This window comes from Narcine bancroftii, chromosome 6, assembly GCF_036971445.1.
Source record: "Narcine bancroftii isolate sNarBan1 chromosome 6, sNarBan1.hap1, whole genome shotgun sequence".
NCBI lineage: Eukaryota > Metazoa > Chordata > Chondrichthyes > Torpediniformes > Narcinidae > Narcine > Narcine bancroftii.
Window position 1 is genome coordinate 43,474,950 of NC_091474.1, and position 21,337 is coordinate 43,496,286.

The 21,337-nt window shown below is 44.4% G+C and overlaps 2 protein-coding genes across 4 annotated transcripts in view; both read left to right on the forward strand.

The window, feature by feature from the left end:
* The first annotated feature begins 1,912 nt into the window (after positions 1-1,912).
* stx16 (syntaxin 16) overlaps positions 1,913-21,337 on the forward strand; it is a 43,063-nt gene continuing 23,638 nt past the window's right edge. For 2 of the 3 annotated variants that reach the window (XM_069884844.1, XM_069884843.1), the window contains exons 1-3: positions 1,913-2,161; positions 17,294-17,401; positions 17,960-18,100. In XM_069884844.1, coding sequence (XP_069740945.1) covers positions 2,039-2,161; positions 17,294-17,401; positions 17,960-18,100 — 372 coding nt within the window. In that variant the 5' untranslated portion in view covers positions 1,913-2,038. The remainder of the gene's footprint in view (positions 2,162-17,293; positions 17,402-17,959; positions 18,101-21,337) is intronic. The other variant, XM_069884845.1, reaches the window with a different exon arrangement.
* On the forward strand, positions 7,382-9,482 carry LOC138737499 (tRNA pseudouridine(38/39) synthase-like). The gene has a single exon (XM_069888194.1). The coding sequence runs from the start codon at positions 7,535-7,537 to the stop codon at positions 9,464-9,466; it is 1,932 nt and encodes a 643-aa protein (XP_069744295.1). The 5' UTR covers positions 7,382-7,534; the 3' UTR covers positions 9,467-9,482.

The following is a 21,337-nucleotide window of genomic DNA, read 5'->3' on the forward strand; positions in this document are numbered from 1 at the left end:
ATATCAAAGGAAGAATGTGTCGGCATTGGAGTGGGTCCAGAGGAAGTTCACATGGATGATCCCTGGAACAAGAGGGTTATCATAATGAGGAGCATTTGATAGCGCTGGGCCTGTACTCACTGGAATTAAGAATAAAGAGCGAGGGCATCATTGAAACCTGTTGAACAGTGAAAGGGATGGATAGACTGGATGTTGAGAAGATATTTGCAGTAGTGGAAGAGTCTGAGATCATAATAAAAGGATGGTCTGTCTGAGAAGGAGAAGCAGAGGAGAACCATAGGACGGTGACCACAGTGGCAGACCAGAGAGTGAACTCTACAGCTGAAAGACAAATTCGTGCGAAGACCTGCTGATGACTCGAGGTGAGGAACCCACGGAGGATGTGGGGGCTGCTGGAGACTGCTGTTGGGTGACGCACCGAGCTGCGGACTGTTGGAGACTGGCTTGAAATTGGATGAAGAGGTACCAAATATCGGATGTTGCGGGGGGGGGGAACGGGTTTGCTGGGAGCCGTGAAGGTCTCCTGACTGTGTCGGAGGTTCAGATCTGGAGCTCTAGTTGCCAGTGGTTTGGACTGGTCTCTATGGGGCTGTGGAGACTGTGGAAGCAGTTGAGGCGAATCTATGGACACTCAATGACTCTGAGGGGGATTCTCTTTTGCTTCTCTTTATCTGACTGTAAGAGGCACAGTTGCCAAGTCATTGGAGAGATTTAAAGCATGGATGGATAGATTCTTGATTAGTAAGAATATTAAATATTATGGGGAGAAGGGAGGACAATGAGCTTGAATGGGAAAATATATCATCTTTGATTCGAATGGAGGACAGATGGACCAAATGGCATAATTCTGTTCTTGCAATGTACACATGCATCAAAATTCTTCTTTGCAGCAGCCAAAACAGATGCTTTTTTATAAAAAAAAACAACTCCAATAATATATATTACATTATTGTACAGAAAGAGATAGTTTATGATTTGGGTTGTTACCACCCCATACTCTAAGTTCCAGTCACCTCATTATAGGAAGGATGTGGAAGCTATGGAGAGGGAGCAGAGGAGATTTACCAGGATGTTGCCTGGATTGGGAAACAAGTCTTATGAGGCAAGGTTAGCAGAGCTGGGACTACTTTTCACTTTGGAGCGTAGAAGGACGAGAGGACACTTGACAGAGGTCTACAAGATTATGAGAGGCACAGATAGGATGGATAGCCAGCACCTGTTTCTTAAGGCAGGATCAGTGGACACCAGAGGACATTAGGGAGGGAATTTTAGGGGAGACATCAGGGGTAAGTTCTTTTACATGGAGAGTTGTGGGTGCCTGGAAAGCCTTGCTGGGGATGGTGGTGGAGCCAGAAACATTTAAGAGACTCGTAGACATTGATGAAAGGAGGGAGGATTAGAATATTTTTTGGAAGGAGTATATGGGTCGGCACAACATTGAGGGTCAAAGGGCCTGTACTGTATTGTATTGTTCTATGTTGTAAAGTTCAAGAGCCCAACAGCCAGATCCAAGAGCCCAATCTGTTGGACAAAAAACTGTTCTTGAAGCAAGAGGCGCTGGTCTTCAGGTTTCTAAAGCTTCTGTCCAAAGGGAGCAGAGCAGTGAGAAGAGGTTGTGACCAGGGTGATTGGAGTCTTTGTTAAGGCAGCAGCTCGCACAGATCTCTGCAGTGGATGTGGGGTCAGAGGCTGCGATGCATTTAGCAGGAGGTTCATGTTTTGAGAGAGTGGGATTAGGATGTGAAGCGAAAATAAAAAAAGTGCTGGAAACTCTCAGCAGGTCAGGCAGCATCCATGGGGAGAGAAACAGGCTGGGAGCCATGGCTGCAACGCCGGGCGGCTGTCGTCTGATGGCGCTATTGCACGCATGCGCACCCGGCAGTGGTGGGACCCCCACCCCCCCGCAGTCAGATAGCAGCCGGACGCATTTGGAGGTTGCACGCGTCGAACCTGGATCGGCCCTCTCTCGGCTCGGGGTTCTCCCTTCTTTCTCTTCCCCAGCGAGCGAGGCCCGGGCTGCGGCCTGTCGTCAGCCGCCATGGCGACCCGCAGCCTGACGGAGCCGTTCGTGCTGATGCGCAACCGAGCGGTCCAGAGCCGGCATCTGCAGGCCGAGCAAGTGAGTAGAGAGGCGGAGGCGGCCATGGGCCACGGCGCTGCGGTGAGTCTCCGTCCGAGGGCCGCGTACTACAGAAGAGGAGTAGCAACTCGGGCCGGCACTGGAGCACCAGTTATCCGTCTACCGGGCAGGGGCAGGGCCCCGGGCAGGGGCAGGGCCCCGGGCAGGGGCAGGGCCCCGGGCAGGGGCAGGGCCCCGGGCAGGGGCAGGGCCCCGGGCAGGGGCAGGGCCCCGGGCAGGGGCAGGGCCCCGGGCAGGGGCAGGGCCCCGGGCAGGGGCAGGGCCCCGGGCAGGGGCAGGGCCCCGGGCAGGGGCAGGGCCCCGGGCACTGGCGTCAGTGTCTATTCATCTCTGTACAGAGTCAGGGCTCTGGGGTTGGGCTCACGATCACAGCCAAGGTTCCTGAGGCTGTTGCTAGAGGTTGAGGGCTGTAAGAGAGCTTATCCTCTGTGACACACACTATTGCAGAGTGTCAGAGCTATAGCCACAACTCGGGCTATTATTTAACAGCATCCTCAAGGTCAGTGCTCTGAGATTATTATTATTATAATAATCTCTGCAGTGAAAAGTTTAGGATGATAAGCCTCAACAGAAGAAGCAGGAGTAGGCCATCCAGACCATCAAGCCTGCGCCACTCCACCTACCTCCTACAGGCCCCCCCCCCCCACCCATATCCCTTAATTCCCCCTTCTCTGTAAAAGAAGTTGCCTTAAATATATTCATGGAGGCAGCCTCCACTGCTTCCTGGGGGGCAGTGAATTCCACAGATTCATCACCCTCTGGGAAAAACAGTTCCACCTCATTTCTGTTGTGGATTATTGTTATTGATTTCAATATACGCACAGAACCTGGGTACGTATTATCGTTGCGTTCCTCGTTACGTTCACTTTGGCAAGACATTTTAATTTATTTCAGTCTATCTGCAATAATGGTGTTTTGTAATTATTTGATATCAGTATAGGATTCTGAGATGGAACATCAGCATTAGTGCAGGGATAATGGACAGAGATGATTATATGTCAGCATTTCAACATTTCAGCGATCTGGAATAAATGAATTCACCTGACAGGGTTTCAAGATGATTATATATTTTCTAGGTTATAGTATGTGAATTATACATCGGTTTAATCAGCAGATTATGTGATGTGATATTCAGGCAATGAAAATACAACCAGAAGTCTAATGGGGTATACGTCAGTACGTTCACTGGGTGCACAGGGATCATATTTTTTATTAGTTTATGTATACGAACAATGCACATTAATGTTATATTAATGTATCAACAATTTGGTGACCTGAGATTATTATATGGGAATATCCATGTTGCTGTTATTATGTAGTCCATTATGTTCAACCCAAAGCTTTGGGATTTATATATTGAGTTCTGTGGTGTCAGCTTTTAGTGATTAAACTGTCATCAATTCATTACTGGCCACCATGACAGAGGTGCACCAAAGAAAAGGTACAAGGACTGCCTAAAGAAATCTCTTGGTGCCTGCCACATTGACCACCGCCAGTGGGCTGATAACGCCTCAAACCGTGCATCTTGGCGCCTCACAGTTTGGCGGGCAGCAGCCTCCTTTGAAGAAGACCGCAGAGCCCACCTCACTGACAAAAGGCAAAGGAGGAAAAACCCAACACCCAACCCCAACCAACCAATTTTCCCTTGCAACCGCTGCAATCGTGTCTGCCTGTCCCGCATCGGACTGGTCAGCCACAAACGAGCCTGCAGCTGACGTGGACTTTTTACCCCCTCCATAAATCTTCGCCCGCGAAGCCAAAAAAAAGAAAGAATTCATTGTGGGCAGGAATTGTCATCTATTCCTGCCCACACTGAGCAGTTCGACTACATTTTAATTTCAAAATCTATATGTGAATTGTTTCAAATTTGAAACCGTTGGGGAGAAATTTGTCTTAGTTCCTTTGACTTATCCATTTAAGACATCTATGTGACACACTGCCTCAAGTGAAGTCACCTTTATTTATTGTTCATCCCATGCTCGCACGGTAAAGACAAGCATTTCTCCAGGACCATGGAGCATATTTACATAAATACAAGTTAGAATAAACACATTAAATATTAAGATGTATGTTGTTAAATACTCAATGCACATATTCTGGGAATTCAGGAGTCTGTTGGCCTGGGGAAAAAAAAACTGTAGCCCAATCTGGACGTAAGGGTGCGAGTGTGAAGGTACCTCCTACCAGATGGAAGAAGGGAGAACAGTCATCTGCCCATTTGTAATAATTTTTGCTTGGAGTTTACAATAAAGTTTCCTCACCCAATTAATATATGTTTGATCCAATCCAAATTTCTCCAGTACCTTGAACAAAAAGTCCCATTTCAATGTGTCAAAGGCCTTTTCTGCATCCAGAGATTTAGCCCCTCCTGGATCTACCTCTGACTGTGCCAGATGTACTATATTAAGCAATCTAGCTGTGTCGTTTGCTGATGGTCTCCCTTCTACAAATCCAGCTTGGTCTGGATGCGTAAATTTTCGGCAAATATTCTGCCAACCTATTGGCCAATGCTTTTGCACTGATTTTTATAATCTGTGTTCAATAATGAGATGGGTCTGTACGAGGTGGTATTCAATGGGTCCCTGTCTGTTTTTTGGAATCACCTTGATGATTGCTGCGGAGAAAGACTCCGGGAGGGTGTGCGTCTCTGCCACCTGATCCACCACCTTCATAAGAATGAGCATTAAAAGATCTTTGAACTTCAGTGGGAAACCAGCCTTTCCTGGTGATTTGCCAGCCTGCAGAAAACTCAGAGTCCATGCAATCTCCCTGTTAAAGAAGGGGACACTCAGCCCCTCTCGCTCTTCCTGATCCAAATTTGGTAGATCCAAACAAGAAATCATCTATTTTGGTAGGATCAATCCCTGACTCAGATTTAACTTTCCAAATGTTTCATTTATTTCTTTTGGTTTATATGAAATCTTGCCTTCCCCTGTTTGAATCACATTGATTAATTTGCCTTTGTCAGGAGGTCCCCTTTTATCTGTCTTTTATTCTCTTTTCCTTCGGGAGCTCTTGGATCATCCTACAAACTTCTCACTGCCATCTTGCTTCTGCATCATGTACTTCTTAACCAGCCTACCTTTTGGCCCATGAGCCTGTGCTGTCCAATTACACCCAATTGTTTTTGAATGGTGGGAGGAAACTGGAGCACCCAGAGGAAACTCACACAGACATGGGGAGAACGTACAAACTCTTACAGACAATGAGCCCGGGTCGCTGGAGCTGTAACAGCGTTGTGCTAACCGTGCCATTCTAAACTTTTGATATTATTTATTGTATCAACATTATTGTGGTTTCTAAGTGTTGTCTTAACACAATCTGCGGGAGTAACTCAACAGGTCATGCAGCATCAGTGGGGAAAAACAGTTGACAGTTCAAGTCAGAACCCTTCATCAAGATACTGTGACAATTACCATGAATCAAACGCCATGAGGTAGTTTAAAATAACTAAAAAAAGCGGCCACAAATGTGATTTGGTGAAGGGTTTTGGCTCAAAATATTGTCCATTCTTTTTCTCCTACTGACGGTGCTTGACCCACCGAGTCCTTCCAGCAGTTTTTCCTTGGCTTCAGCTTCCTATTTTTCATGATTAGTTCAAATGCTTAAGCACATCAAATGCTGCAACAAATTAACTTGGCAAATGGTCTAGTCCCTGCCACATCACATTTGTGGCTGCTTTTTTTTGTTATTTTAAACTACCTCATGGCGTTTGATTCATGGTAATTGTCACAGCATATTAAAAGAGCAGCTGCAATGGCAGCGCTGCCGTTGGTGTTGACCTGGGAGACCATTGCTCTCAAAGGTTCAACCATCTGGTCCTAATGCCGGCATCACCGTACAGGCTTTAAACAGCCTGCTAAAGGAGCCGATGGTGTTTGCAACCATGGAGGTCTGTGCCCAAGATGGCGGCAACTGTGCACGCAGCGGCCACAAAGGGTTGCAGACTCCAGGGAACAGCAGACCAGGGCACCAGAAGCAAGAAGAACACCTCCTGTTGATAAGCAGAGGTGATGACCCTACAGGAAAAGTAACTAGCAGTGAACCAACGAGGAGCTCAATGGCTGAAGGACCCACACGGGCTGCAGGCGACTTGTGGTTGGGTCTTAGCAGGCAACACAGGATGTCTGCAATTGTTGTATAAATAGTTTATTGTTGTGAGGTTGCAATCCTGTGCTTCACATAAAGTAATGCATGTGAAACATTGGATTTGGGCTCAGTTCATGATATGAAACTTGTGATTTTAGCCATTGGAGTCTCCTCATATTCTTTGAACCTTGCCTAGAACCATTCATATTGGATGTTAGACTGTCACGTGAACTTCTACAGTATCACCAAAATTAACATCCAACTGCGGAAATTAACTGGAACCGTGGAAAATAATGTAGGTTTGTTCTGAAGTTAAATGCTATAGCAGAGTAATGGAAAGGGGCACATGGCATTGCACAGGAGTCTTTGGGTTAGGAAGAGAAGAACATGGATAAGATATTTTCCTCAGTGATTATACAGCCACCTCTCCTGTGTTGACCAGTCAGTAGAAACTCCTGGTGCCGCCCCAAGTTGGTGCTGACCTCTTCAGAAGTACATTTGAAAATATAATTGTGGTACAAGAGTTCCAATGAAAGTTTGTTTCTGATGTTTTATTCTTGCTTATAACTGTAATATTCATCTTGTTCTCTAAAAATTGATTCTTCTTGCTTGCCATCAATGGGAAGAAATGTAGAAGAATATTACTGGTGTGGTTTAATCATAAAACATTGTCTAATGTTTATTACATTTTTTGGTCAGTTAAGTACTGTTGATATTGGAAAATGCAATATGTGTTGGTGTGAGTTAGTGTGCAACTTGAAAAATGATGTGTATCTGAGTGAAGTTTGATCTGTAGGTTAAGGATATGCTGCATGTATTATTTTTGGGTTTTGAACACCCTCCTGACTTTATACCCCCTCTTGATTTAAGCCTGAATTTGAAGTACTTGGGGCAGTCTGCAGTGGAAATAATTCCACATCATAAATGACCACCCATTGACTGTCCCATTTATAAAGGTCATGGCTGCTTTGTTCGGGTGGCAGTGAAGAGCACTTCTAAGTGGAGATGAATGTGATGGGTGCCCATTTTGCATTTTACTCATGCTAATGTTGAGTGGAATGGATTTAATTTTTTATAATTTAATTATTAATTTTTATGTCCATTTGTGTGTGTTGTCAAAATTCCATTTGAACAATTGGAATCGGGGGTGATCACCAACCGCCGGCGCCTGAGAGGAGGGAAGCGGGTTCCCCAGTCCCCCCTCCACCGCCGGGAGGACGACGCCGCTCCGAAGAAAAACCACGCCGTGCATGCGCTGGCGTGGTGGCGACCGGAAGTGATTCGTGGCGCCGCGTGACGCTCGGTATGGACTGGTGTCCCCAGGACGGAGGGGCTCAGGGTGGAGGAGCACCGTGTCTCCACGGCAGAGGGACCCAGGATGGAGGAGCCTTGTGTTGCCACAGCGGAGGAGCACAGAATGGAGGGGCCTTAGGTGACAGGCCCCAGGGTCCTCACGTTGGATGCCCACAGGGTGGAAGGCCCCACAACGAGGCAACCCTGTGTTCCCATGGCCTAGATCCCCATAACAAATCGAATCTGTATCCCCACGGCGGAGATCCTCTCGGCAGAGGTCCCTGTGACAGAGTGAATCCTTGTCCCCACAGGGGAGGTCTTTGTGACAGAGTGAATCAGTGTCTCCACGGCAGAGTTATCTGTGACAGAGCAAATCAGTGTCCCCACAGTGGAGGTACCTGTGACAGAGTGGATTTTTCCCACAATGGAGATCCCTGTGACAGAGCAAATCTGTGTCCCTGCGGCGGAGGTCCCTGTGACAGAACGAATCAGTGTCCCCACGGCAGATGTTCCTGTGATAGAGGGAATGTGTGTCCCCACAGCGGAGCTCCCCCAGATGAAATTGGGAGCCCCCTGCCTCCGGGACCCCGCGCCAAGCAGAGGCAGCGGCCCTTTGACTTCAGCCAGCATGGCCGGAGGCTGGTGGCAGTGCGGCTAGCCTACCTGGGCTGGGGCTATCAGGGCTTCGCCAGTCAGGAGAACACCAGCAACACAGTGGAGGCCAAACTGTTCGAGGCCCTGACCACCACACGGCTAGTGGAGAGTCGGCAGACGGCAAACTACCACCGCTGTGGCCGCACAGACAAGGGGGTCAGTGCCTTTGGGCAGGTGATCTCCCTGTACCTGCGCTCTCGGACAGTGGGGCTGGACGGTTCCCCTCTACCCGGGGCCGTGCAAGAGCTCCCCTACACCCACCTGCTGAACCGTGTCCTCCCGCGGGACATAAGAGCTCTGGCCTGGGCACCTGCACCCCCCGGCTTCAGTGCCCGCTTCAGCTGCTTGCACCGCACCTACCGCTATCTCTTCCCGTCAGCAGGGCTGGACCTGGAGCGGATGGGCCAGGCGGCCACCCTGATGCAGGGCAGCCACGACTTCCGCAACCTGTGCCGCATGGATGTGGCCAATGGGGTGGTGAACTTCTGGCGCACAGTGCTGTCTGCCCGCCTCCGGCCCCAGGGCCCCGGCCTCTGCTGCCTGGAGGTGCGGGCCCGGGCCTTCCTGTACCACCAGGTGCGCTGCATGGCTGCTGTGCTTCTCCTCGTCGGCCGGGGCCTGGAGGAGCCCAAGGTGGTAAGCCGGCTGCTGGACGTGGACAGCAACCCCTGCAAGCCCCAGTACAGCATGGCAGTCGACTACCCACTCATCCTCTACGACTGCGCCTACGAAAACCTGGAGTGGATCTTTGACCCAGAGGTACACGCCTTCAACCTGGCCCACCTCCAGGAGCAGTGGGCCTGCCAGGCCATCAAAACCCGGATCTTGTACTCCATGCTCACCGGAATGGGGCACCCACCAACTCCGCTGGCTCCAGAGGAGGAGGCCGCGGAGGAGGAGGAGCAGTGTGCTCTGACGGTGTGGGGCCGGAGCCAGGAGCCGGTGGCCAACCTGCCTGCTGCCCTCCAGGAGGGGGTCCACCCAAAGAGGTACAAGCGGCTGATGGAGAGGCAGACGTGCGAGGCCCTGGAGGCGCGGATCCAGCACTACGCCAAGCGAGGGCGCCTCCGGCTGCCCAAGGACATGAGGGGGGCAGAGGGGACAGGCCTGGAGGGGGAGGTGGGGATGGGCTCGAAGGGAGCAGCCACAGGCCAGGATGAGAGGAAGGGCGCAGAGAAGTCTCGGGAGGGGCAGCAGGACCCTGCGGAGCCTCTGGAGGGTGATGGGCAGGGGGACTCTGCTGAGGCCTTAGAGGAAATGGAGGATCAGCAAGACCCTGCGGAATCCTAAGGACTGGAGGGACATCAGGACCTTGTGGTGCCCAGGGGAGGGGATGGACAAGGTGCAGAGATGGAGGAGAGAGGGAAGGGGGAGAGAGAGAGAGAGAGATAGTGGGGGAGAAAGGGAGAGAGAAGGGAAAAGGGGGAAAGACGGGGAGAGGGGGGGAAGGGAGAGAGACGAAGAGAGAGGAGGGGGAGAGGAAGGGAGAGAGATGAAGAGAGGAGAGGGGGAGAGAGAGGAAGGAGGGGAAAGGGGGAGAGGGAGATAGAGAGAGAGGGGGAGGGAGAGAGATGGAGAGGGGAGGGGGAAGAGAGAGATGGGGAGAGAGGGGGAGGGACAGAGAAAGGGAGAGGGGGATGAAGGTAGGGATGGAGAGAGGGAGACAGAGGTGTGGATGAGGGTGTGAAGAGAAAGAAGGGTGGGGAGGCAGAGAGGGTCAGAGAGGTCTAGTTATTGTCAGAGAATATAAACGAGATCACATACAAACCTGAGGTTTTCCTGCAGGCCGGGCCGAATTTCTACCGGTCTGTAAACTGAAGGAGAGAACAGTGAACAAACTGGGCAAATACAGAAAAATTAAAAATTCTGTCACAACTAAGGTGAAAAAAAAACCACAGCTTTCCCTCTACAGAAATCTGAAAGAATGAGAGCTTCAAAGAAAGAAGTGCATTTACACGACATCCTTTACATCCAAAAGGAATTTCCAAAGTAACTTCTAAAATGTAGTTAGGGTTTTAAAGTTAGGAAGTTACTTTGGAAATTCTTGGGTCAGCCTTGTTATAAATTGATATGCTTTCTATTTTTAGAATAAACTGCACGTTTATTGCATTTTCCACTGGCATTTTGGGGGTGAGAATGAATGTGGTTTTCTGGCAATGCCAAGGGATGTACTTGTGAGCTATAATTATATATTTTAAGTAAGAGGATACAATTGCACTAACAATATTGCCTTTCATTGACACTTAATCAACAGAATGGTTGTTCAGCCAAACAGGGAGACGTGGAAGGTGTAGTGTCAAAGAGGCAAGTTTCTAAAGAAGATATTAAAAGTGGAAAGGGAGATAAGAAAATTGGGGAATGAGACTGGGGCAAATGATGAGGATAAAGCTGTCAGGTGAGGGGAGAAGTGCAGAGATTCACCAACGGTCAGTGCCATGTGAACAAAAGAATTCTGGCCAGGAATGTTGGGATGCAAGACTTCAGTATTAGGGAAAGTAGAAGGTATACAACCATCAAAAGTTGGGGGCAATAGGCATGGTAGGTGCCAACTGTCCGTCAGTTAGCTACTGAAGAAAGAAATGGAGTCAGTGTCTAAATAGTAGAATTTTGTTTTAGGGCTGTTGGGATGAGCCTTCACAGTATTTGTCCAGAGGATATGATATGGTGGATGTTGAATTTGAGATCCAAGTACAAAGGTATCAGTGATTGATAAAGTGTGATATTATTGTTGCATATGTATGCAGATAATGTCTCCCAAGGTGCAAATGTTTAAACTACTGAAGGCTAAATAACTTCTTTCATTGGATAATCTGGGTTGAAACTTATTTGCAGAGGGAATTTTGCTTCTGAGTTCCTGGTTTATTGTACTGAGCTGCTAATTAGAGCCATGGAAATATATAGATTTTTATGGTCAGCATGTCACCTTCAATCAGTAATTTCAAAATTAGGCTTTGGGATTATTGATCTTGTGCTTTTGCAGAACTCTTTGTCATTTGCAAAGTGGTTGTTACATTTATACATATGATAGAAACTGCATTTCAAAAGTAATTCAAAGTTGGTGAAATATTCAGGAATGATTCTGAGAGATGTGTTGCTTTAGAAATGTTAATCTTTATAAACAGTGGGAATCTATGGAAAGCTAATGGTTTAGGCCTCCGGTGACCTAAGTTAAACAAGAAAGACTGCAGATGCTGGGGTTGAGGACGATGCACAAATGTGCAGGAGAAATTCAGCAGGTCATGAGTAGGAAGCAAAAGGTAACTAATGTTTTTGGCCCTGAGCCCTTCATCAGATCTGACACCTGACTTCCTATAGATGCTGCGTGCTTATTAAGTTTCTCCAGCACATTTGTGTATTGCTAAATTATTAGCACACCTTTCATTCTTTGGACAAATTCAGTTGACTCATTACAGTTGATTCTATGCCCCCCTCTTCCATCCCACCAAAGATCCCTCATCATGTTAGATAGTTCACGTAATCTAACTTCATTGAAACTTTTTGACCCTCTCTTCTGCTGTGTGAGAGAAGGAGGAACATTCCAGGATTGATGCCATTGTTCAGAGGGATTTTAGTTTTCTCCAGATAATGTTAACTGACTATCCTTTATATTTGGACTCTGTAGTTGGTGTTTGGGAATGCTGGATTCTGTGAATTTACTGTCAACTTTTTTTTTCTTGCTGTCAAATCTGACAACCTCTATCTGTTCTCTATTTTCTGGTCTTCCTGGTTGGCTGGGTTGATGGATCACCAATCGCTGCAGGAGTTGGATGAGGTACTGTCCAATTTATCATTTTTAAATTGCAAAGATTGAGCCTTTTGGTTTTTGAGCCCAGGCTAATCTTGTGCTGAAAATTCACCCTTAACAGAAATTCCTAAATTGCCTTCGGACATCAAGTCTGAATTTGTATCAAAACTCAACTTTTTCAGCAGTAATGGCCTTTGATTTGAAACAACAATAGTTGTACACAGCTGCCAAAGTCTCATGCCCTACATCAAGGTTTTGGTTCATTTATTTCCAAGGATGAATTTTCATCACTTGAATGCCCTGTCTTCTGTTTGTTTGTAACACACCAGAAGCAAGGAGACTTCCCTGACCATTGTTCTCTGGGTTCTCCTGTTGAAACCCCATTCTGTGTTTTTGTAGTTGTATGTGCTGAGAACTGTCCTGGAGGTCATCTTCTCTGGAATGTTTTAAGTGATGTGAAATTTAAGAAATTGATTAGATTGGAGAAACTGAGATTATTCGTGGAGTAAAGAAAGCTCAGAGGAGATTCAGTAGAGAATTACAAGATCATGACTAGTTCATATAGAATTGAAGTAAAATGCCCCCTTTATTCAAGATCAAGATTCTATTTGTTCAGAAAAATACCCAGAGTTTTTCCTTTGTTTGCCCTATAAAGGCACAGAAAAAGTTGCCATCGATTCAGCGCCACTATCAAGAAAACCAAAAGAAAATCCCTTCAAAGATTTGAGAGTCCTGCGCCCCTGAAGTTCCAAAGTCTCCTGTCCTCTCCAAGGGCATTACAATGAAACCAAAGTCATTGGGCATCGTTGGTGACCAGTGCTGAAGACAAGGGAAGGTGGTTGTGATTGTGGTTGTCCAAGGTCAATCATTCCTAGAACTGAGGGCAAGTTGGCACTCTTGCATTCCTTTTTGTAATGGGACAATGTTAAAGAAATTGGGTTGGCAGGAATAGTCCCGGGCCACTCAGGTTGTTCCAGGATTTAGACCCAATGACAAATGTTTGAATGAAGATGTATTTCTTTTGCCCAAGCATCTTCAGCTGCTTCATCAATGACTTTCATCTGACCAAAGGTCAGAAATGGGGATGTTCAAGTTAATATCATCTGACTGTATAGATATAACCAGACAAAACAGTGTTGCTCTGGACCATGTTGCATGCACATACAAACAGGACATAATAATCACATATACATAAAATACAATATAAAATAAATATATGTAAATATTTTGGAATAATTTATTCATTTCATTTATAAGAGACCCAAGGTTACAGTTCATCAGTCTCTCAACCTGCAAGAAAAAGCAATTTCCCTGCCAGATAGTCTTGATTTTGCTGCTCTTCTACCCCTTTCCTGGTGGTGGTAGGACAAAGATTGTGTGCGATGGATTAGGGATCCTTGATAATTCTTTGAGCCCTATTTAAGCAATGCTCCCAGTGAATGTTGTCCTTAGAAGAAAGGGAGAGCCCAGTGATCTTCTCGGCCTTGTGCATGCTCATGATCTCATTGCTCAGTTCCATTCACAACCTCTGAACTAATGAGGGAGTCCGTGTCTGCAGTAACTGCTGATAACATCCAGGCATGGACTGATCAGTGGCAACTAATATTTGTGAACAAAACTGCCAGAAAAGTGACCACTTCCAATGAGGTGAAGTCTATCCGTTTACTCTTCAATAGAATTGCATTGCTAAGTCCCCAACAATCAACTTTCTGTGGTTCACTATCGACTAGAAATTTGATTGGCCAGCCACCTAAAGGCTGTGGCTTCAGCTGAGAAATTGACATCAGCAATGACTGACTCTCTGCTTGACATCTCAAAGCCTTTCCACATCTACAAGGCACATGCAATGGGAGTACGAGTAAATAGTCTCCAATTGCCTAGTTAATGTAACTCCAAACAACTGAAGATGCTCAGAATCTTGCCAGTCAAAGCAACGGGTTTGATTGCTATGACCTTTGCCACTGTCACATCAAGTGTAAACCACTTGCAAAGTGCACGGCAGCTACCGATCTAGGCTACTTTGCCCAAGCTTGCAGCCCTTGCCACTAAGGATAACAGCGTCAGGGAAATGGGAAGACCACCATTTGCAAAATCCCCTGCAAGCATCTTGGCGGTTCAGGAAGATAACTTGCTGTCACTTTATCTAGAACGATTGGGTGGGCTATAAATTTTGTCCTTGCCAGCTATGCCCATATTAATTAAAATTAATTAACCAAATCAAATGGAGCTTTCAGGAAAGGAAGTGTGTAGCATTTCAAGGGAATAATTTGAATTGCAATTATAGTGAAAGAGCAGGGAAAGGGGACTGATGGTATGGCTGTTATAGTTGATGGGTTGAATGGTGTCCTAATGGTTCAATGATGTTGTAATTCAGGCCCGTGAATTCTGCAGCCAGAGTCCTATCCTGTATTTATACTTACATTTTCTTGCAAGATAGACCATTTGTGTGACTGACTGGCCCATTTTTCCACTTATTTCTCTGCATTTATTCTCTTGTATGTGGCTCCTAATTCTTTTACCACCTAACTACATTAGGGGTAATTAACCCAACAACCAGTAGGGTACTGGGAGGTCTTGGGAAGAAATTAGACTGCCTGAGCATACAAACTTCACAAAGCTGGCACTCGAGTTCCGAATTGAACCTAGATTGCTGGAGCTATGAGTTGGCTGCATATGTACAGTGCCACAGTGTTATCCTGTCTAAACATGCACTCTGTTTCTCTGCATCTGCAGGCACTCATCCCAGTGAGTCATCTTCCACCTTATTTTAAATCTCTTTTTAGTCTTGCCATGTCTTCTGGTGACTTTTTCCGATTTAATTTAACGCTTGAGTTTTTTTCTTCCTCCTCTTCCTTTATTGGAGGAACAGTATTATCAATATCCACCTTAGAACTTTCTAACCACACCATTATTTCCATCATGTTAGGAACTCGGAGGATTACTTGCCTAATAATAGTGAGCAATTTGTGACTTCCACAGTCTAATGCTTGAGCTGGCAAAGGTTGAAAACATAAATCTTTTTGACTGTTTTATGAGATTGTTGTTGTGTATCATGGACTTGTATAAAGTTGTTTAGGTTTACTGATGGTACTTTTGTTAAAGTAGTGCACAATTGGCCAATTTGTTTGGAGTGATAAGGAAGATTTCAAATCATTTAATGGAGTCTTTATCTTTCTCATGTGGAGACAGTTGTACTTGAACAGAATGTACTATATGGGATTAAATTGGTCGAGGGAAAATGGTCCTACAAGGAAAGAGTGGGGCCTTCACACTGTCTGTGAATATGGGTATATTTTGTTGACTGAATAGAAGTGAACGTTCTTTTCTTAAAATATTTTTATTGTTTAACATATAAATCCTACAATCAAAGTTCTCTAATAAAACAAATGACATATCGTCATATGCATATTACAAATTAATATAAACGTAAATTGAAAAACCTATCCATATTTGTTTATTTAACATATTTCTGAAAAATAATTCTGGATAGATACCAAGTAAACTACATTAGACGATCCCTTATTCTACCAAGGGTTATCAACCTTTCTTTCCACTCACATACCACTTTAAGTATTCCCTTTGCCATTGGTGCTCTGTGAGTAGTAAGGGATTGCTTAAAGTTCTATGAGGGTGAAAGAAAAAGGTTTGAAAACCACTGTTATAATTGTACCTCATTGACTTGTGTCCACAGTTTCAGAACTCCAAAGGAAATTGGCCAATGACCATTTTTCTCAAGCAAAATATTTCAGTAACAATTGGATCTAGAGGAGTCATTCACAACCTTCCCTTCCCACTCAACTATCACTTAAGCAATCCCTTACTAATCACAGAACCAATGGCATAGGAAATACTTAGAGGTATGTGAGTGGAAAGAAATTAATCTTAAAAATGAAAAAAATCTAAAATGAAATCTAATCTATCCCCTCCCTCTAATCAAGGTTAGCTTGTAGAATAGGATGTAAAGATATTGGATCAAATAGCGAACTTCAGAAACTAGACGGAGAATCACTGGAGCAAAGTCTTCCAATCATGTAATATTCCACAAATGGGCCCGTGAACATTTTAAGGTTGCTTTGTGGTTTGGCATCTCCATTCTTGGGAGTTCTGGATTCTTTTCTATTTGCCTTCCTTTGACAACAATCTGTTAGATGTTGGAAAGAATTCAGAAAAGAAGCAAATTTAAAGGCGGTGGGTTATTGAGGAAAAATAAAATCTTAATTTCTCCAATCAAGAGAGAGGAGGGTTAGGTGGATTTACGTTGTATTCAGCAGTGCAGAGAAGAGGAAGAAGGACCAAATAGTAATTAAGAGCTAAAATTCTTGTAATAAAAATATCTTTACTCATGGGGAAAAAAAAATAAGGGGAGCTCTTAAATAGGAAATGATTTTTGTAGGCAGATTGACGGATTTTTGGGATACTTTCCAGCGAATCAAATTCTACATTCCATCTGTTGAAAATTGAAATGTTTGCAGGTGATGATTGAGTTTTGTTGTTCCAGGGCATCACTAACCTGCTCTTTAGAATATGGGTATATATTCTAAATATTCACACCATTTTTTTCCCCCCTATGTGTAAACCTTGACCTGGCCACAAACCTAAATTACTGATCATCCATTCAACCAAACTGTGGTCCAGTTCTCTCAAATCGGAACACCTAGTTTTCCTTTATGGATTCCTAATCCGTGAAGACTGGACCGTTTCTGAGCTATTCAACGTGTAACTTTATTTTTGATGTATCTTTGTTGTTTATTAGTTGAGTTTCTTGTCACGTGTGCTAAGATAGAGTGAAAATAGTTTTGAGCACTCTTCAGGTGTTGCAAAAGAATGTCGCTACTCTTCAGGGTCCATTTTGGACATAAATTCACAGGATACATGGTAAAGGTGTGGAAACCGATTTAATCTCAACAAAGATCAGCATTTTAATCTCACAGGTAAGTCAGGTTCCTTCAAAGTGGTTTGCTGTCATTTCAGCTATGTCACAGCTGACGGATGTGAATCTGGACAATCACTGTGAACTGTAGTCCTCGTAAAAGCTACCTCCATGGCCACAGTAACTATTCTGGCTCTGATATCTGCTGCACTCTCCCTGTCTCCATCGATCTTGAAATAGAGGTTTCTGCATCAGATGCCAGTGGCTGAAATTCTACTAACCCGTAAGGGCCAAAGTTCTGTGCTGAAAACCAAGTTGTATTTTGGAGGTTCCTTTGCATGGAGACCATTAATCTAGGGACAAATTTAGTTCAGGAATAAAGAGCTACAGTAAAGGATGAGTCATTGTCCCCAAGGACTGAAAACAATGTGCACCAGAAAGCATGGACATTTGTCTGATTTGCAGTGAGAGCCCACTAACTGAGTGCTCGCCTTGTTGACAGATTGCCAATGATCGCATGGCCTTGGTGTCCGGAATCAGCTTGGATCCAGAAGCTGCCATTGGTTTCAGCAAGAGACTGCCTCCAAAATGGGTTGATGGAGCTGAGCAAGTAAGTGATGAGAACATGGCCAGTTGTGATGCAACTGTGAATTTGGAGAGTAAGTACAAATGTTGGTTAATGAGTGATCAAAGTCCTCAAAACTTGTGTGTTACTGGGTGAAAGTGACTGGAGGTAGAAGGAAGGAAGAGGGGGAGGAGGACAAGATTTGGTATCATGAACAGAGGATCTCATGCAATGTCTCTTGACAGGGAAGGAGAAAGCTTTCCAAAGTCATTCACGAGAGTGAAAGATACTCTTTCAGATGGATAGGAAAGATTGAAATTGGGAATTGCAACTGGACTATGGTGGAAAGACATGAGAAAATGATGTGGTCAATGGTTATAGGCTGCAGGCAAGATGAGAAGGGTTAGGAGAATTATTCCACAATGGCCATTGCCATATTATAATCTGTCAGTTGCTGAAGCCTGTTCTCTATATTAGTGAGTGTAAAATGAATTGGGGAAGTTTGCAAAAGTACATATATCAATGGAGGGGTCTGCAAGGAGAGTGTCATCGATCGCTGTGTGTGAATATATGATGCATTTTATTTCCCCCCCCCCCCACCAGATTCAATTTGACATTACTAGAATAAAGCAGAAGATGAAGGAGCTTGCCAGTTTGCATGACAAGTACTTGAATCGACCAACTCTGGACGACAGCACTGCGGAGGAACACGCGATAGAAATCACCACCCAGGAAATTACCCAGGTAGAGATACTGAGGCAGCATTAATAGAGAGGAAACATTTAGGAGGTGAGAGAAGGGGGCATGATATGATCCTCAATTCCAGTGGAAAGCCACTGCAGAACTTTGTAGGCTGTTTAAGCTATGAAGGGTCTCTTAACTGACTATTCTATAAACACTCTTCTCTTACGTTGAATATCTTACCACAGTGATTCTCAACCTTTTTCTTTCCACTCACATACCACTTTAAGTAACCCATGCCATCTGTGCTCTGTGATTAGTAAGAGATTGCCTAAGGTGGTATATGAGTGGGAAGGGAAGGTTGAGAATCACTGCTCTAGACCCAATTGTTACTGAAATATTTTGCTTGAGAAAAATTGTCATTGGCCCATTTCCTTTGGAGTTCTGAAACCGTGCACATAACGAGTCAATTAGGTATGATTAAAACAGTGGTTTTCAAACTTTTTCTTTCCATCCTGTTATGAGCCCAAAGGACCCCAAAACCTAGCAGCAATGGACATTCACCAAGACAAGTGGTTTTTAAAACAAAAGTTATTTTTAATCAATTTTTAAAATGGAAATAGAATTAAACTTTAACTTAACTCTATACTTAACTAACCCAAATTAGCCCCATTCTAATTCTAAGTGCACATGTATGTAATGTGTGTGTTTATTAAAAAAAAAGTTCTTTGGTTCACAGTTCAATCTCACTTCTCCTTCTTCCAAGTTCCCTGAATGCAGGCAATTCTTATACTGTGCACAGAATTTAACATGTATAAAGTCACCAGGCTTTGGTGCTCGAAAGGTAAATGTTTACTTCTCAGGAAGGTTCTTGTAGGGTTTGCAGAGAGAGATTTGTTGTTTCAGGATTTCTACAACTGAGGTACTACCATTAGTCACCTCAATGTCTCACTGATGAAACTTTCCCCATCAGGTTTTTCCAGATGGTAACCTTTTTCTTTCAGGTTACGACAGAGCTCCTTTCTGTTCCTCTTATTCCAAGAGAAACATCAGACCGATAGCACTTCCAGCCATCCACTGCTCTGGAGCTTTTCATCAGTTTCATCCAGCTGTTTCTGGCTTCTTCTGTTCAGTTGCTTTTCAGTGTCACCCACAACACACACACTAGCTGAGAGAGCTTCTCTCTCTCTCTCTCTCTCTCTCTCTCTCTCTCTCTCTCTCTCTCTCTCTCTCTCACTGCCAGAAAGCCCATGTGACTCTCTCACTTGCAAAACCCCCACCTTCTTCAGCAAACAACAGGAGTTCTTCTCCTTTGTCAAGATTTTGTCTTGGATAAACAAAACCCAGGAGTGACCTTTCTGTGAGCACTTTGCAGAAAGGTACTGGTAGCCAGTTTGTCTCCAGTCCATTCATTTTATGACGTCAGTTCAATTAGCACCTACTTGTGAAATGTGCTTAGCATTCTCCATTCTTTCTGCAATGTTATTGAATATGAATTCTTCAGCCCTTCAAATAAGATCAGTTTTAAAATGTGTGTATTTATGTAACCTACTCTAATTTTACCAAATTCCTCCCAAAATATTTATCTATTACAATCCACACACTACCTCAAGCAATCCCTTACTAATTCCCTTACTAATAGGGAATACTTAAAGTGGTATGTGAGTAGAAAGAAAAAGATTGAGAATTAATGCCCTTACTACATGCCTTGCATGTGAACATTGCTGATGTGTGGAGGGACTGTAGTAATCAGGGCATTCCATGCTCAATTTAAGTTATATGCATGGTGCATGTAGAATATTACCGCTACAATTATTTGCTTTATCCAACAATTCTGCCAAGCTCGCTGCAGTTGCAGTTTATAATATCATTGTTGGGAAGATGTACATTGAGCTTACAATTTAAAAAAAAACACACCATCAGGCCCAAGAGGGTTTTCTTCTGCAATTTTGCCTGGTTTTAATATGTCCACAAGAAATTGCTTTAATTTTATTTACAATGGATCACTCTGACAGCATACCTTTCTTGCTCATATATTAAACAAAATTCTCTCAAAGCATCTATTCTCTTAACATTCAGCATGAAGTAATGAAATATATTACCATTTGGAGTAAAAAGGTTATTTCTGAATTCATTTTGGATTAGTTACTGTTTTATATTGAAGAGGTTGTGGACTCCTTTGCGTGGAATTATCTTTGTCAAATCCATTGATTAGCTTTAAATGTTCACAGTACGTTACTTTGCCATATAAACAATTACAGTTGCCCTGTTGCACCAGTGCCCTTTTCCGATTATGCCATTAGGATGCACGTGTCTTATTGGCAGTAACCATAAGTAGTTGTCATTGGAAGTGATAATCTTGTTTGATATTTCTCCCCTTTGCCCAGACCTATTGTAATTATTGCTTGCATGATGAAGGTCATTGAGACCTTCTTGGGCCTCTCTATTGGCAAGGACCACAAAGTGGTATCTTTCCCAGATGACCCAAAGGAAGGGCGAAGGCTTTGCGCAAAACAACTGACCTTGTGGCTCTGCTATGACTGTGACAGGACATGTCCTCAAAATTTTCAGGATGTGTTCCTTCTGGCAATGCATTCTAGAGAAGATGTGTGAGCTGCTACCAAATGAATAGCTGGTGTGTTTATGAGGCAAGATGAGATAAATTTATGCTGGAGGTTGTCATTTACAACTTTAGAACCATGCAGTATTAAGTCTGTGCTGGTCATCCAGCACCTACCACTCTAACCCTACAATGCCCATCATCTCCTCCTATATTCTACCACTCACCTATACATTATGCCAATTTGCAGTGATCAGTCGACCTACCAACTCTCATGTCTTTAGGATGTGGAAGGAAACCAACAAGTTCACAGGGAGAAAATGCAAACATCTCACGGACAATACTGAGGTCAGATTGAACTCAGGTCGCTGGAGGTACAAGACCACAGTTCTACTAGCTGAGACATGGGGCTGCCCAAGAGAAGTAGGACATTGGGTGTGGAAACAGGAGTAAAGCCTGTTTTTTTCTAGAGATTCTGCCTCTCTCTTCAAATTTTCATCAGGTGTCATCCACGAGGAAAGTGAGATTAAAAGAGATGTTAGGTTGAGGTACACAGGTGTATTCTAATCATGCACGGTTTTTTAACATTTGGCGACGTGCATACAATTGAACCAAGGATTAAGTAGACCATAGGTCTGTGTATGTACAGTGTTAATGTTTTCTGATTTTTGGCACTTTGTGGTTTCTGGGAGGTGGACTGAATGTTCTTACTTTTGTGCTATTGTTTTCTCTTCCCTGTT

Excerpts from the sequence above, each read along its gene's own strand:
- LOC138737499 (XM_069888194.1), top strand. The coding sequence starts at position 7,535 with ATGGACTGGTGTCCCCAGGACGGAGGGGCTCAGGGTGGAGGAGCACCG.